The sequence below is a fragment of the Triturus cristatus genome, chromosome 11 (genome assembly GCF_964204655.1).
Source record: "Triturus cristatus chromosome 11, aTriCri1.1, whole genome shotgun sequence".
Taxonomy (NCBI): domain Eukaryota; kingdom Metazoa; phylum Chordata; class Amphibia; order Caudata; family Salamandridae; genus Triturus; species Triturus cristatus.
Window position 1 is genome coordinate 870,733,297 of NC_140594.1, and position 15,708 is coordinate 870,749,004.

Sequence of the window (15,708 nt, forward strand, 5' to 3'; positions counted from 1 at the left end):
TATCTATCCCCACTCAGGAGGCAAGGCACACCCCTCAATTTTCACATCACCAAAAAGAAGTCTATTTTCGCATAAAGATCGTGTCATCATTTGCGTCTTCATACTGAGGAAGTTCAGAAAAAAGTCTTTGCTGAAAACACAGGGCTATCACTGACTGGAAACCTGAACACTGTCCAACTGACACCCTTCTCCACACCGAACCCCGAGGATGAGATAGCATATCCGTTCTGCCCTCAGACATTGTATCATGTAAAATGCAGCAACTATCCCAAAATCTGGCGAAATAACTGTTATATTCTATACTATTCTGTGTCTCCTTTTCCCTGCTGCTCAGCCTGTGTGTGTGTGATGGCATCAGAATGTTGGTGAATGCATGCTTTGAATGTGTGGTCAGTTTGCGTGAGTGGGGCTGAGCAGCTGGATGCTGCTCCCGGTGGGGCCTTCTTTACCATCTAACTTATGACTAATAAATCTACATAATTATACCTACGGCTACTGGATTACTTACCTGCCAGAGTACTTTCTTCAATGTAACAATAACCTTTGAAAACGGTGTTCGGATAACTTCAAAGTAACTTTGAGCTAAATCAGGCCTTATCACAGAACAACTGGCCTGCCAGAGTTCCGACTGTGGTTTCGAACTGGCCGTCACCTACAACACGAAGACTTACTTCCGCCTTCATACATGATACTGCAATTCTTCTCAAGGTCTCCCTCAGCTACAGCGGAGCTCAGCAGGACCTGAAGTGAGCCGCTTTCAAACCACTGCTAAAAGACCAATGTTGTTACAATGACCTTGAGAATCAAACAGACGAGTCACAGCCTTCCCAAGGTTTGAAACTACTAAAAAACCTTAGCGAGCAATAGTGAAAAACTTTCCTTCACGGACCAAAGTCCTGCCTGTACCTAGAGGTCTACGCGGCACTGAGCAATGATGACTACATCATTCTCCTCCTTGAGATGATGCGCATCTATAAAATCATTGCAAAGCCTTGTGTGGCTCCAATCATTCCCTTCAGGTGACCTCTTTTGGGATTTGCTGTTGTCTCCTACAGAGATGCCTCCACCTCCACTAAGTCTGATCTGCACGGCCTCCGATCGTCGGAAAACTCTCCAACAGCCTTTTACTAACGGCTTCAGTAATATTCGTTAAATTAACCTTGAAAACTTCCAAAACAGTTGTTGTTTTGGGTTTGGAGATGCCAGCTGTCACGCCTACCACACCAATGTTGACCCAACCTAAACCTTCATGGCTTATTCACTATCTGGGGAGCAAATTCCACGAACAGCTGTTGTTTATCTTGCAAATGAATAGTGTGACCAATAATGTGTTTTTCGAGGATCACAAGAGCCGTGGGATCCTTCCTTCACTGGGTTGCCAGATCACCATAGTTCTTCACAGCATCAACTCTAGGTTTGACAAGTACAATAGCCACACAACTAAAACCCTTAGCCAACCCCTCTGAGCAGAGAACTATACACACTCAGAAAACGTTCGGCCATTTTAGAATGGCTGCTTTAAATTTGCTCCACTACTACCGGGAAATCAGACCTGCAAAATTTAAAGCATTTTGTTTTGCAGAACAAACTATGCATTTTTATGGTCATAGCCATAACATACCATCCTCCAAAATGAGGGAGCACCCCTTCCTTGGGATAATTTTTAAATCCCTATGGAATCCCCACCTTCTGGCACACTGATTGGACAATGACTAGTAAGTTCCACAAAAAAACTGCACACACATTTCTTGGACAAAGCGTCTGGTTTCACCCTAGCAATCATCCACAGGGCAGCTGATGACTTATTTTACTTTAATGTATGTTATGAGTAAAACAAGTGTGGACAGTGCATTACTACTCGCGTGTGCATAGCCAAAAGGACACAAAGTTGTGAGCGGTTGCCTAACATCCATTACGTTACCTTGGTTTTCCCCATAACATTGCAGTTGGTATCCCCTTTGTCCCAATCTAATTTTTAAAAAAATATGCATATTGTAAGATTGTACACATATGTAAATCCCAGTGATACACTTACACGCTGATTGAGCTTCATAGAAAAAGCATAGAGTACACATACATATATCACAAACTTTTCCAGGCATAAGTGACACTTGTATCTGGAAGAAGATTTGGTAATCTGTCCCCACCCCCCGATAATGTTTTTGGGATCAGATACACTATTTGGAGAACAGAGGGAACCCCCTCATGTTCCACTGTGGTGGTAGCTTCCAAGCACAAGAAATTAAGATGAACGGCATGGTGAATCTAACATGGTATCATGGTGTAAATGAGACGCATTAGACATTTGACAAGGTGATGGGCAAAAGATGAGAACAAAGCAAGCAAATGCACCGAAAATGGAAATAAAATCGTCCTTTCTACCACAAATAGGCACTCGCTTTGAAATGATGACAGAAGTCAGATGTGGCTGTGCTCCAACAACAAATGTGCTGGCTGTGAAGATGGGAAGCCATGTATAACAATAGAGGGCGGACTAAGTGGAGATATCTTGTCATCACTCCTCCAAATAGATCTCTCTATTAGATGAAGAGGCTGCTGGCTAGGTCATGTGACCCCGAGCGAGCCAATGAAAGGGAACAAAGTCCAGGAGTTCTACAAAATGCATAACTTTCTTTGCGTCCACGTGGAATCTTAAAAAAAGAAACGCTATGGTTTCTGGGGACAGGCATATAATTGTAGATTTAGTGCAACACAACCTTTATTTTGGGTCTGCAAATGCACAATTACTAGGTTTGAAAATGTTAAGTGCATTCCAAAAAAGGAACGGCTTCAGACCATGTGTTTACAGAGGAGATAACGACCACTTGCAAGCGAGCAAATGGAATCTTAAAGGGAGTTACCTCACCATGCTGGAATCCCAAATTATAAAGCAACAATATGCAGGCTACAGTTTCTTGGTTTTGCTTTCAAATATAGTGCATGGGTGGAGCTTGCGGACTATCCTTACAAGCTTTTTCTGTTTTTTAAACTAAATTACATTATTTTTTTAAAGGAGTTTAAAAAAGTACTTGATTCAGGTTTAGGAAACAATTTAGAGCAAATATGTCTTTTTGTTATAATACCATGCGCTGCTCAAATTCCTTAAGTTAAAACCATCCACTTTCTAAAAAAAAATGTATGCAGAATCGTATCTTTTTGTGGGAAAACGTTGCAAATCAGATAACTTTCACCGCTGGCAAAAAAAAAAATACCAACGTTACACGAATAGCGCTTCAGGTATTGTTTCCTAAACAGCAAGTACATTCACGTGTGAGGTTGATTTCAAGCACGGTCACGAGAAACTAGCGCTGTTTTAACAAGCCACGAAGCGCTGCGTCTAGACTATCCATTACAAAGAGTTAAGAATGTGTTTTGGATTTTATGTAAATATGAGAATAAATACATATACTGCGTGTTCTTTGTTAAACACACAAAACCTGCTCACAAAAAAATAAAAATAATATATATATATATATATATATATATGTATATATTAGATTTTCTCAAAAAAGAAACCGTGGTGCAAGGGACGGTATCCAAACTCATGCCATACTTAATTAAATTAAAAATACACACAAGCAGATAAAAGCACTTAATTGTACAAGTCTGCGCTATAATAGTGCTCTCACTCACGCTTATCACACACCGCGGGGTCTTACCTTTTTGTAGCTGGCAGGGGTGCCCAATCTAGAGAGCTCCCCGAGAATTACCCTCATTCCATCACTGTCCATAGTCAGTGGACACCTTTTCAAATCCCGGCATTACCACACACAACCGGTGCCAGGAATGACCTCACCCGGGGCTCAGGGGTCCATCTGCTTCCCCCTCTGGCTTCTCATTGTGCTACGGATCCCGGGTCGGATATGCGCTCACAGCGTCGGTGCCCTGCTGAGGCTGTCTCGGGCAGCGGCGGTGTGTGCCCGCCCTCTCCCGCGCCCTGGCGCGTGGACAGCTGCCCGACTCCGCACTTAGGAATGGATTCCAGCCCGGCACGTGGGCCTGTCAAGAGCTGTGCCTCCCCTATGTCAGGTATCACCTCCCTCTGGACGGTTCTCACGGCAGGAATCCCTGGCAGCTCCAGGCCTCTGTTTCCTAATCAAGTTAAGGGTCGTTTCTCGAGTGGGTGCTCCCTGGGCACACGCTGGTGCCCCCCTGCATGTGTGGCGTGGTCAGCACAGGCCGGAAACAGCAGGCTTCCCCTGAGGCTAAATATAGGTAGTAGAGGCTTGCCCAGCTGACACTGCTCGTGGGCAATCACTACCCCAGATTGCGCAGGCTGTGGGCCCCTCCTGAGCACTACAACTCAGCCGGACCCCATTACGCACACTATACGTTTACCTTTGACTTTATAAGTGCATATTTTAACCATATGCATGTGTGTATATAGGTTGATATTGTATACATGTTAAACCGTATTATATTACATCATAACAGGCAATGATGTAACAGGGTCTGACAATACCATTGTGGCACTTTTCTGCTGCAAGCAGCCTGCCAGTGGTACTGCATTTGCAAGGTTAAAATCTGCCTTCATGTTCTCTTCAGGAAAAGGCAAGAATGTTTAGAGTTTGGTATTTTCTGCATTAGCGACACATACTTCATGTTTGCTGCTAGGAGCTAAAAATAAAATAAAAAAAAATCGTGCGCTGCCGGCCAAATGGTACAGCACCCAGGTGCCATTCGGGACAATGTTTGTATCTGTTGGCTTGGGTCATTGTCCACTGTAAACTGTGGCTTTTCATTGGTCAACAGGCTTAGTAGTCCCTCATTAGTATCGTCTTGTCTCATTTTGTAACCTCCCATAAGAACACCCCCTGTTACCCGAGGTGTTACTCAGTAGGCTTTACTTACAGCCTACAAGCACTATTTTCTCAAATAGCTTTGACCTGCCTGCTGTTGTAGGCAGGACATGCTCTCTCCTAAAGCTTAGAAAAAAAAAATCTTTATAGCACGGGCACCGAACATATTTCCAATGCAATAGGCCTCGCATTTGCGGAAGTGAAAGCTATTGGCACCGGAAATGACCATGTCTTTTATTTATGTTATGTTATGTTAAATCCATTTGTACCGCGCACAGATACTCAGCAGAGTGTCCCGGCGCGAACTCAAGGAAAGGAACCACTGACCAGAGCACTATTCAAACAGGAAACTTTTTTGCTTTTTTTTTAAAAGATCAAAGAGTCATGAATGCTGCGTAGAGTCAGGGGTAAAGCATTCCATGCTAAAGCAGCTTTGCGCACGAAGGAGCTCCCGCCCAGCCTCTGGCGTTTGAATCTAGAATTTATATGTTTTAAAAACAACACATAGATAAATGGCTTTGTCATTAACAATGCCAATAGCTCAAACTCTCAAGAATGCTGGACTTATTGCATTGCAAATGCTTGTTTGTTACTTTTGTCAGTGCAGGAGGCACCTTTAGTGCTTTTATCTGGCCTGAAGTGTGCTCCTCACCCTATTGTGGCCGCAAAAAGCTTTTTTCCTCCTTTTTACAAATACAGGTGTTCTGTTCCCAAGGTTGTGGTCCAGAGTCTTGTGAGATGAACCGTTAAAGCTCCTACTATGCAAGTTTTTGGCCAATCATTGTGTACCAGCTTCCTTTATTGGCTTTGCCAATGCTATGCCAATGAAAGCCCTCCTCTGAGGTTCAATTAATACACATACGCAATTACTATACATTCTTTCTTTTCTTATATTTAATGCTTTTGTTTTTTCTACACGTGTGTATGGCCAGTTGAGATCCTGGGGCTTTGGCGGGGACGGAGAAAGGAGGAACTGTTCATCCCAACATGCTGGAACATCCGTCTGCTGCGGCTGCTTGGCAACCAAACGCTGCAGGCAGGCCCCTCTGAATAGGGGTGCACTTCATCCGGGTGAAGGCTGAACCCCTTTCCGTGGTAGCGCAACGGGTTTGGTGCTGCCTTGTATGTGGTGAGCTTTCTACTGGGCACATTACTATACCCCATCCAGCAATGACACTGGCAGAGCATTCCAGTATTTTGAGCAGCTGAATGTATAGCGGAGTACAGGTGATCTATCAAGGTGAACAAAACAGGCATTGGTAAATCCAACAGGGCTGCTGGTTTCATTGAGCTAGTACATTACAGGCATGAATAAATGAGGCTTGCATGAGTTCGCATAATAAAGCCAGCACTACTGTCTGTGACACTGCTTTCCAGGTAAGCTTCTTAGAGCTTTATATAACTCGAACTAGACCCTAAGGTATCAGAGTGCTTTACATGAGCACCAGCTGCGTCACAGACGGACACATTCGTTTTGTTGGGCACGGGAGATTTAGTGATTTGCCCAGAATCACAGGATGTTGAGCATCCCTGCCGAGACTCTAACCCGGTTCCCCAGCTTCAAGGTCGACCGCTCTAGCCATTAGGCCACACCCTCTCTCTGATACATTGCCTAATAAGCTTCTAATGACCATTCCTGGGCTGTCCCTTTCATATGTTACAGTGACAGAATACATAAAACATCACCTGTAACAAGAAACACTCATTCATCAGCGTCATACTTTGTATTCGTAAATAAACAAACAATCTCACTGTTTGAATCCTAACTGTGACACCATTGCTGCTGTTTTTTTCATGCTTAATGTAGAAGATTGTTGCCCGTAGCATGAAGGCTATGTTGCGAAAAATGCTAAATGCAGAAAACTCACATTAAAAACTATTTTACATAGGTAATTAAAAAACATGCAAGGCTGGGAGATTTTTGCAGCACCTCCAGTTTTGAAGGCGGTCTACTTCCGGCCCTGTGTAGTGCCAGGTGCTGAGCTATGAGCTGCACACCGCTTTAATGCGGGCCACACCATGTGTTATCACGGCGCGTGCTGCGCCTGCATATCACACATTTAAAAACTCATTTCGTCATTTCTTCTCTGAGGGTGTGAAGGAGTGAGGGGGTTAATGAACTTTTCGTTCTGCGAAGAGGTGGGTTATCATAGTTTTACAAAAAAGTATGCTACCTTAGAGCAAAGAACCTCCACAAAATAAAAAGGAAACTTGAGGCCAGAGCCTGACACTGGAGTGTCTTTCATGTAGCTCAACTTTGGCACACTTTTCAAACGAGGGACTGCTTAACTGATCAAATGACTGATGAAAGAAAGACCCGGTACCAAAACCGATTTAGATCAAACCTGCCGAGATTTAAAACCGGTTAATGTTACATCAAAAGATCCCACAACCCTTTTAAGTGAAGCAAAAACACAATACCTATTCCGTCTGCGGTGTATTCTGGCTTGTACAGAGAAGATCAGAAAATACAGCTGCATTTATGGCTACCTGCCACCTGCCTGGAGATGGATGATACAACCTCAAGGCCCTGCGTGACAAATTATTGCAGTAGTATGCCAGTTAGATGTACATGTGTTATGGACGTAGCATAAACAAAGTAGCAGTGGTATAAACTGATACACAAATTTTACAATATAATAAATGGTTGTACCAAAGACTTCAAAAGCACTGGCAAAGCAAATAGATCTGGCTTTTTTAGGCCTTTAATGTGTTTTTGCTGGGCCTGGGCGTGAAATTCCACTCCACTCCACCCCAGAGTATTTTCCTTTCTCGCGCTTTTCAAAGTTAAGCTGGCGAGTGAGACCGATGAAAATCTTACTCCAGACTATCTTCCGATGAGATTTCTCAATGCAGGTGGTCATAGATGGCCACCACCGCTCGTGTTAAGAAACCTTCCGTCCGCGTTGACGAAGCTGCCACTCCAGTAGAACACATACCTGATTGATTGAAGCCGTTTGCGCTGATTTTCCAGCCAGGGACAAACACCCAGTGCTAAAAGTCACATAATGAAAATAATGAAAAGGAGCATATAATCACCAGGGTTGGAATTAGACCATGAAGATCACCAAAGCAATCTATGTATTGTCCACGGCTGGACAGACGATACTTTGGACACGAACCGAGATGTTGCTGGCATGGATAGAAGGCAATAATCCTTAGAAATACAATAAGAAATTGGTGCCACTGGATTATCGGTGTATATGAACGCATATTATTAGATTGCTTTGATGATATTCAAGAGCAGCTCCCAACAAGGATATAAACAACTAACAGACTCCACAAGAACATCAATATATAGGACTATACCTAGATTGCTTTCGTGATCTTCATGACCTAATTCCAACCCTGATGAAGTCCATTTTTGGGACGAAACGCGTTGGCTGGGCTCAATGCATTTGATTGAAAATGAAAATAAAGATTAATGGAAGAAAAGAGATTCCAAGACTACCCGCATTATAATTCCATATGAGTTGCATGGATTTGAGAAGAAATTGTTTATAATTTATAAATGTATCATATTTGATTACATGCTCCTTTTCATTATTTGAAGAGAAGTTTTTCTTCCCGCACAGTGTGACTTCTATAGCAGTGGGGTTACGAAAAGTTGAGCATTTTGAATCTAATAATTTTGGGAACTAATTTACCAGTGCAGCCATTTTAGCCTTCACTGCTGTTTTCCTAAATTTAAGTGCTAAAAGTCAGCGTGAACGACGCAACCTAATGCACTCTGCCGCTAGCGGAACTCCGCCTGGCGCAGCAGTTTGGTTACGTAGCGGAACTCCGCGAACTCTGCTCAGGCCTAGTTTTTGAACACACATGCAAAAGCCATTAAAATGTTAAGAGGATTAAAATGTAAAAATTAAAAATGTGGCATGCATATCTATGCAAAAATTGACCTAACCCAAAAATTAATTAAAAAAGAGTATTGTGTGACCCGCCAGCATTGATACTGAAGTTGATTTCTTTTCAGGTAGATGTGCACATGTGAACAGCAAAATACTGTATTCCACATTAAAGAGAGCCAGTGGTGAACGTGGGGTGACCCACTGCCCCATGGTATAGTGAGTGGAAACAAAATGTGAATTATACTGCATGTGTATATATAGTCACATAAAAAAACTATCGTTTAAGTGTGCTGTTGTGGTTAAAAATTAAAACTGATAAACTACTGAAATTCGCAAGTAGAACCACAATTCATAACACACAATAACCAGGCAAACCATGACACAAACACCAAATGCGATGCTCACAAACCCTCCTTTAATGAAATGTATGCAAATGTTATAAATCACGTTACACCTGAGATTACATCTCACATCTGCCTTACCATTTTGACTGAGAAGGCAACAAATGCAGTACCATTTATTGGTTTGTTTTTAGGTGTGGTTGTTTATTGGTATAAATATTGTGAGGCCATAAGCATTGCATTTGTTGTGCCAGTTATGGTTTGCCTGGCTGAAGTGGGGGTTGACAACCATCTGCTGTGTGCAGCAAACATGGCTGTGGTGCCTGGCCTGTCGTCAGGCCCATGGTCAACCCACCAGAAATGGCCAACTCCCTCTGTGCACGACTTTTATATCAACACTGAAGACAAAGTGCACTGAAAAAGCGATGGACAGGCTGGATTATGCACATACTATCTATTGACTGGGTCTTACCATATGGAAATGCTTCCCTCAAGATCTCCTGCTCGAAACTAACTTATTCTTCTCCCACATAGACTGGAAATCTCACATTTTCAGGATCTACTTAAAAGACTTGAGGCCAGATGTACAAAATATTTTTAAGATCGCAAAGATTGCAACAGCAAAAATGCTTTTTTTAAATATACATTCACCAATTTGTTTTTCAGTAACTTATTACTGAATCGCAGTTTGCATTTGTGATCCAATTCAGATTCATTATTTAGAAGGGGCGTGTTTAGGGCGTCCCTTCCAAATAGTGAAACATAATGATTTCAAAAAGATAGCCAGCAGCGGTGTTTCTGGACGGCACCGGTCAAATATCCCAATCTTATAGTTCTCTTATGCCCGCTCCTGGAGTTCTGACCGCCCGCAAAACTCAATCCTTAGTAAATGCTTTCACAATTTTAGGAGGGTAACCTAATTTCCTTGTTCACATTGAACTTTCCTATTTGAATTGCATGTTATCTATAGTCACTCTTTTGTTTTCAATTACTTTCCATATCTCGTTTTTCAATTCATTTCCAGACATTGGTGTCTTTTTCCATAAAGTTATTTTTATTAAGTATCCAATTCCATCACATTTAAAACAGACCCAGCCAATGTGTCTCATCCCTTATAGGAAGTTCATCAAGGCAATTTGATTTATCCTCCTTCTCAAAATTCTTCTTTTCCATTCATTACCCGTTTAAATGTCTGTGTGTCCTGGTCCTATCTGATCGATCTGGAAATGAATTGAAAAACGAGATATCGAAAGTAATTGAAAACAAAAGCGTGACTACAGATACATGCAATTCGAATTAGAAAGTTCAATGTGAACAAAAAAATTAGGTTTCCCTCCTGAAATTGTGAAAACTGAAACATAATGGTATGCATTCCTGAGGGACCACTTTCTCTTTCTGAATGTTAAAAAAAAAAAAATTTAAGAGCACGTATTGATCTCTTGGACCACTACCTGCTCTTAAAAACCAAAATGTAAAATGTTAAATTTTTTGAAACGCATCCCAATTTCCTTTTAGAAAAATGGACTGCATTTAAAAAAGAAAGTGTGCTTTATTTAAAAGTAATCACAGAGATAGTGGTCTGCTGATCCCAGCAGGACACCATCTCTGTGATGGCTATCCTTGCTGATGGGTTGCAAAATATTTATGAGGTAGGTCGATTTGCAACCCCCTAGGAATTGCTAAATTAAAAAAAAGTTTCTTTAATTAAGTGATTTCCTAATTGCAGTTTGCAGAAAATCCCAACCTGGAATCCCCAATGTTACTACATCTGGCCCGAACTCTTCAAACCTAGTCAATGTAAACTGAGTTCATTCTGAATGCTGTCTTGTAAAGTCTGTTTTCATGTAGTGTGCTCTCTTGTACCTGTGGCTATTTGACGCTATGCAAATACCTTATATAAATATATAAAGGATTACTTCTTGATGACCAAGTTTTACATTTCTTTAGAGGAGAGCTGAGCCTATTCTTGAACTTCGGGGTGATGCTTGGGTGCGTTCCTTTAACAAAGTTTTTAAAAGCAACACTCAAATAACCCAGAAACAGAAACCTCACAATCAAAGCACAAAAAAACTAAAACATAAGCATAAAGAGGACTAAGAGTCAAAACAAAGTACTAAAAAGGGTATTCTTATCCGATTTTAGCTGAGAACGCATCCTCCACTGCAACAATCCCGCCACGGGTTTTATTTTATACGTCGGTGAGGGTTTTTTGGGATACGGGGGGGGTTTCCACGATACGCTACCATAAAAGCCACTTATAAATACAACTAAAGAAAAAATATATATGTGCATTAGGTGTGGGCGTGTGTGTTTTTCCATATTGCCTCTTGCACAGTCAACGGCGTCCTACTGCCATACTAATGTGCTTACGCTCTGCAATTGCCGTGCTGACTTTGCATGTAATTTCCCTGGGTCACTAAGATTAGCTTCCTTTCCCATTTTTCCGGAGTATTGTTTTGCTTACGATAAGCACTGCTTTGTTTAATAACTTACAACGAAAATCTCTTCACGCGCAATTAATGGATTGCATTCGCCACACTGCGTGATTTCCAGATAATAAACAGTATTATAAGTAATTTTTCAGGAGCATGAATACGTCCAAATAAGCTAATTTCTGAGCCCATACATTGCAGTTCAAAAGTGTGCATTACCATGCAAAATGGTTATTAATGTGATATATTTTCCAATCAAATGAAATTAGATCTGCATTGTGGCATGAATTCACATACAACCGTTCCAAGAAAAATTCCCTGAGCCTATGAAACTGCAGATTTCCAAGAGTGAATTCTTAAATGGTACTACAATTTTCATAGCTTAAATATGACCAACGCTATAGATTAAATAACTTAATATTGGCGGTGTGATAAAAAAAATTAATTACCAGGATTAGCAACTTTTATGAAGGAAAATAGGACATATAAACGTATTTTAAGATAAAAATTAAAACCACAATTTAAGAGGGATATACTAAGAGTTCTTAAGAGCAAAACTGTGCAGTTGACGATATTAAGTAAGAGGATAATTATAAGAATTGGCGGGTGGCACGCCAAGCTGTCAGTGTGGTGGAAGTCCTTTCCTCTTCCCCTTCAGCATAATGCGCCTTACCCAATTTAGAAATCCCCGCTGGATTGGTGGAGGTTGTTTCTGCTTAACTGCTTCCACCAATATGACAGAAGTAGTTTTGTCAAAACTATACAGCTGCTCCCCTTGCCAATCACATTTTTTTAGATTTAAAATACAAACCCCCATAATGGTTGGGCTTTCAGGTGCATTGACCCTGTGGTGTACCCATGGGAGGTCCTAGGTTTCCAGCAGCAAAACCAGCTGAGGCTCAACTGTCAGAAACCTTGAAGTTCCCTGACCTCTAAATGAGTGGGCGACATGTTGGTTTGGTAGGGAGGGAATAAATGAGGCCCAAAGTCTTTATTTTAAAAGAGTTAAATAAGATCATCTCAAGTAAACAAAACAAATGAACCACACTTTTAATGGAAGAAATCTGAATCTCATTTGTAGAAGCTAAAACTTCTATTAGACACAAAATTCTTTGTTACTTAAATGTAGCATGTAAAATACATACTAAATACCAGTAAAAATGTGTATGCAACTGCTGTTGCCTACGTCATAGTTTTTCATTCAAAATAATGAAGTCAAAATTATATTTCTTCATACAAGTCACATTTTTCTTTAGCGTACGCTTCAAACATGTTAAGAACTGTATCACCAAAGCGCACACTTTACTGGATGGACTTCTTGTAAAGGCATGTTTAGTTGAATATAAATAACGTGCTCTTAAAGGCAATTTGGAAAATCGGGCTTTGGGGGATAGCGGACCAAAGGAAGGTCTGTCCCCAGGGGGCATTGGGTGGATATAGGTGCAGACTAGATGACTTGGCTTCTTGGGCTACATTCGGTAAAGGATGTAGCCCAAGGGATACATAATACGATATTTGGGAATTTTTTGGTAGGTGTACACGGGGGCAGCCCCGATTTAGAATAGGACATTCCCCGGATCTTAGTGCAGCATTGGGAAGAGATTGTTCTGCGCCTAACCTGCAAGGATCAGCTTGGTCGTGTGGCACTATGGAGGACGAGCGGGTTTAGGAGGCGCTCTGGCTGTTGACAGAAGCCGGGCGCTTGGACCTCTTGGTCAATGGCAATGGGCTCAATCAATCAGCCTGGCCGGTGAGGCGGGAGTCCAGCAGAGTGGCAGCTGCTACCTCAAGTCGAGGTCCAGGTGAATGATCGGGGTCGCCCGCGAATGCCTGAAGTAGCCACTGCAGCAAGAGTGAGGTGGGGCGAGGGAGGGGCCTCAGGTTTGAGAGACATGCAGAAGGAATGGAGGGGACAGAGGGGGAGCCGAGCACGATCGGCTGGTCGGGCACCAGAAAGGCGACACAGGGGCAGGGCAGTGAGCACAAAGCTACAATTAGTATGACGCGGCCGGGCGGGTACGCAGAAATGGGGCACAGAAGTACATCTGTGGGGGAGAGGGCTACAGAGCAGGCCGTAGGCATAGATTTATTGGAGGAACAATGGGTGGAGATTGAGGATGCTCTGTCCTTGCCCCTAATGATGGAGCAACAGTCTGGGCCCATGCATAGGGCTGCATATGGCCAACTGGAGGATCTTTTGGAGTAGGGAGGTAATGGGCAGATTGGAGTAGGCATGGGTCCTCAAGTCAGGTGGCATGGGAGGATTGGGACTGGGTAGTACAGGCCCCGGAAGGAGTGCGTAGGAGAAGGCAGTTACAAGAGCCTGAGGAGAAAAGGGACCATTGGACAGGTGGGCATAGTGACCACCACGTGACTCCAGCAGTGAGTCACAACACCCAGGTGGCACAACGCGGCAGGCCATCTCCGATTGTCCCTGCCATGCTTGAATGGAGCGATGAGGAGGAGATGGGGACGGATGGAGGCCACTACATGCAAATCCCAAAAGGTATATGCTGGGCAGGTTGGAAGGGGTCAGGGTGCGGGCAGGGATATGGCTGTTCAGCATTTAGGAGACAGGAAGGAACCATATCAGACAACCCTGTGAGTACCCACTCAGGGCTCTGCACACCAAGCCAACCTTCTTTGCAGTATCAAGCTTCTGGCAGGTTCCGGACTAAGAAGAGTATATTGCTGCTCGCATTCCCTGGGGGGAGAAAAGGCATGGCCCAGAATGGTCAGCCAGACCGTGTTGTGGGACCCGACGTCATATGGGACAAGAAGTTCTAGGGAGGCCTCGCCCTGGAGACCACAGGTGCGGAGTGAAGCATCTATGGTTTGGGAGCAGCACGGGTCACAACGGCAGATCTGCTGGGAAGGTTTAGTACGGCCCCTCGGTTGTAGTGGAAGGTAGCCCTATGGTAAGACAACAGGTGTCATACGGGGTGGCTGGTATGGCAAGCAGTCCTTAGGGGACTGCAAAGCAAGAGGAGGTTGAATTGGATTATGGAGACAACAGTCTCGAGTAAGGAGAGATTTGAACATGTGGGAGAGGGGTCAACCTAATCCCACCTATAGATCTGTTTTACATGCTCCGCTGATGGCATCAGGCAGGTCAACTGACATTCAAGGGCCACAGAGGCAATTTACACTGGCAAGGTGGCAGGCTTCGGAGCGGGCACCGACCTTATGGCCGACCTTATGGCCAGGTAAGAGTACACCAGCAAATGAGGCGGCTCGTCCGTTGATTGTGTCTACAGGAGTGGATGCTGAGTGCGAGTGGGAACAGGAGGCATGATTGCAGAAAGGTAGGTACATCAGGAACATGGAGGAAGGGACGGAGGAGAAGAGGAGAGAGACGTCAGAGGTAACACTGAAGTCGGTGGTTGACTGTGAAAAGGTAATAAGGATAAAGGGACGAACCCTAGGCTAGTGAAGGCTAAGAACACAATCACAGGTGAAAGTGAAGGGGAGAAGCAGGGAGATAAGAGAAAGGCATATACAGCAGAAGGAAAAGAGAGTAAGGAACTCAAAATACAAAAACTCCCCTATATGGGGGTCACAAAGCCACTGGGGGCACATCTGAGTTGTCCAAAAAGGAGAAAATTTGGAAAGGGGAGCATGTAGAAATGTTTAAACTCCTGCATAGAGAACTCGGGGCGAAAGAAGGCTCAAAAAAGGTGTATGAGCTGGAAAAACATACACACCAGCATATATTATGAAAAATACCCAGAAAAGAGTGCAGCATTATTTAAATACATGGATGTCATTTGCAAGGTTCAAATATCCTTTGGCGGAAATGCCAGTGCCCAGTATGGCGAGGAGTTTCAGGCGTGAATGGCCTGGGATCCCGAAGCAATGTGGGGGGAGTTAGATACGGACCTCTGGCAACAACAATGGGCCCTGCAAAATGTGGAAAGACCATATACACACATTAAGTGGCTTGCCCATAGTATATCAGCACTTTCAGGCCTGTTCCACCCAGGAGGGGTGGGGCTATGAGTAAGAGCTGGGAGGCACTCAAGAGGCCTGTTAGGACTTCAACAAGGAGGTGTGTACGAGGATTATTGTTGATTCAGACAGGAATACTCCAAGTGCTCTGGGAAGCACCCCTAGTCACTTGCTACGGGAACGCAGGTGGTATGTCAGGGGCCCAATCTGGTGGTCACAATTCACAATGGCAACAGAATTCAGGGGGAGTTGGAGAGAACAACGCAGTGAGCTACCAGGAATGGAGAGGGGCACAGGGACCTAACGGGAAAAGCTCATACACTGGTTAAGTTGGACAGAC

General features: G+C 43.4%; 1 protein-coding gene across 6 annotated transcripts in view; it reads right to left on the minus strand.

Moving 5' to 3' along the window:
- SCHIP1 (schwannomin interacting protein 1) overlaps positions 1 to 15,708 on the minus strand; it is a 416,513-nt gene that overhangs the window by 43,600 nt on the left and 357,205 nt on the right. Inside the window, exon 1 of one of the 6 annotated variants that reach the window (XM_085634730.1) lies at positions 3,660 to 4,187. The exons of the other annotated variants lie outside the window; for them this stretch is intronic. Coding sequence (XP_085490856.1) covers positions 3,660 to 3,731 — 72 coding nt within the window. The 5' untranslated portion in view covers positions 3,732 to 4,187. Of the gene's footprint in view, positions 1 to 3,659; positions 4,188 to 15,708 lie in introns of those variants that run through there. 6 annotated transcript variants of the gene reach the window in all.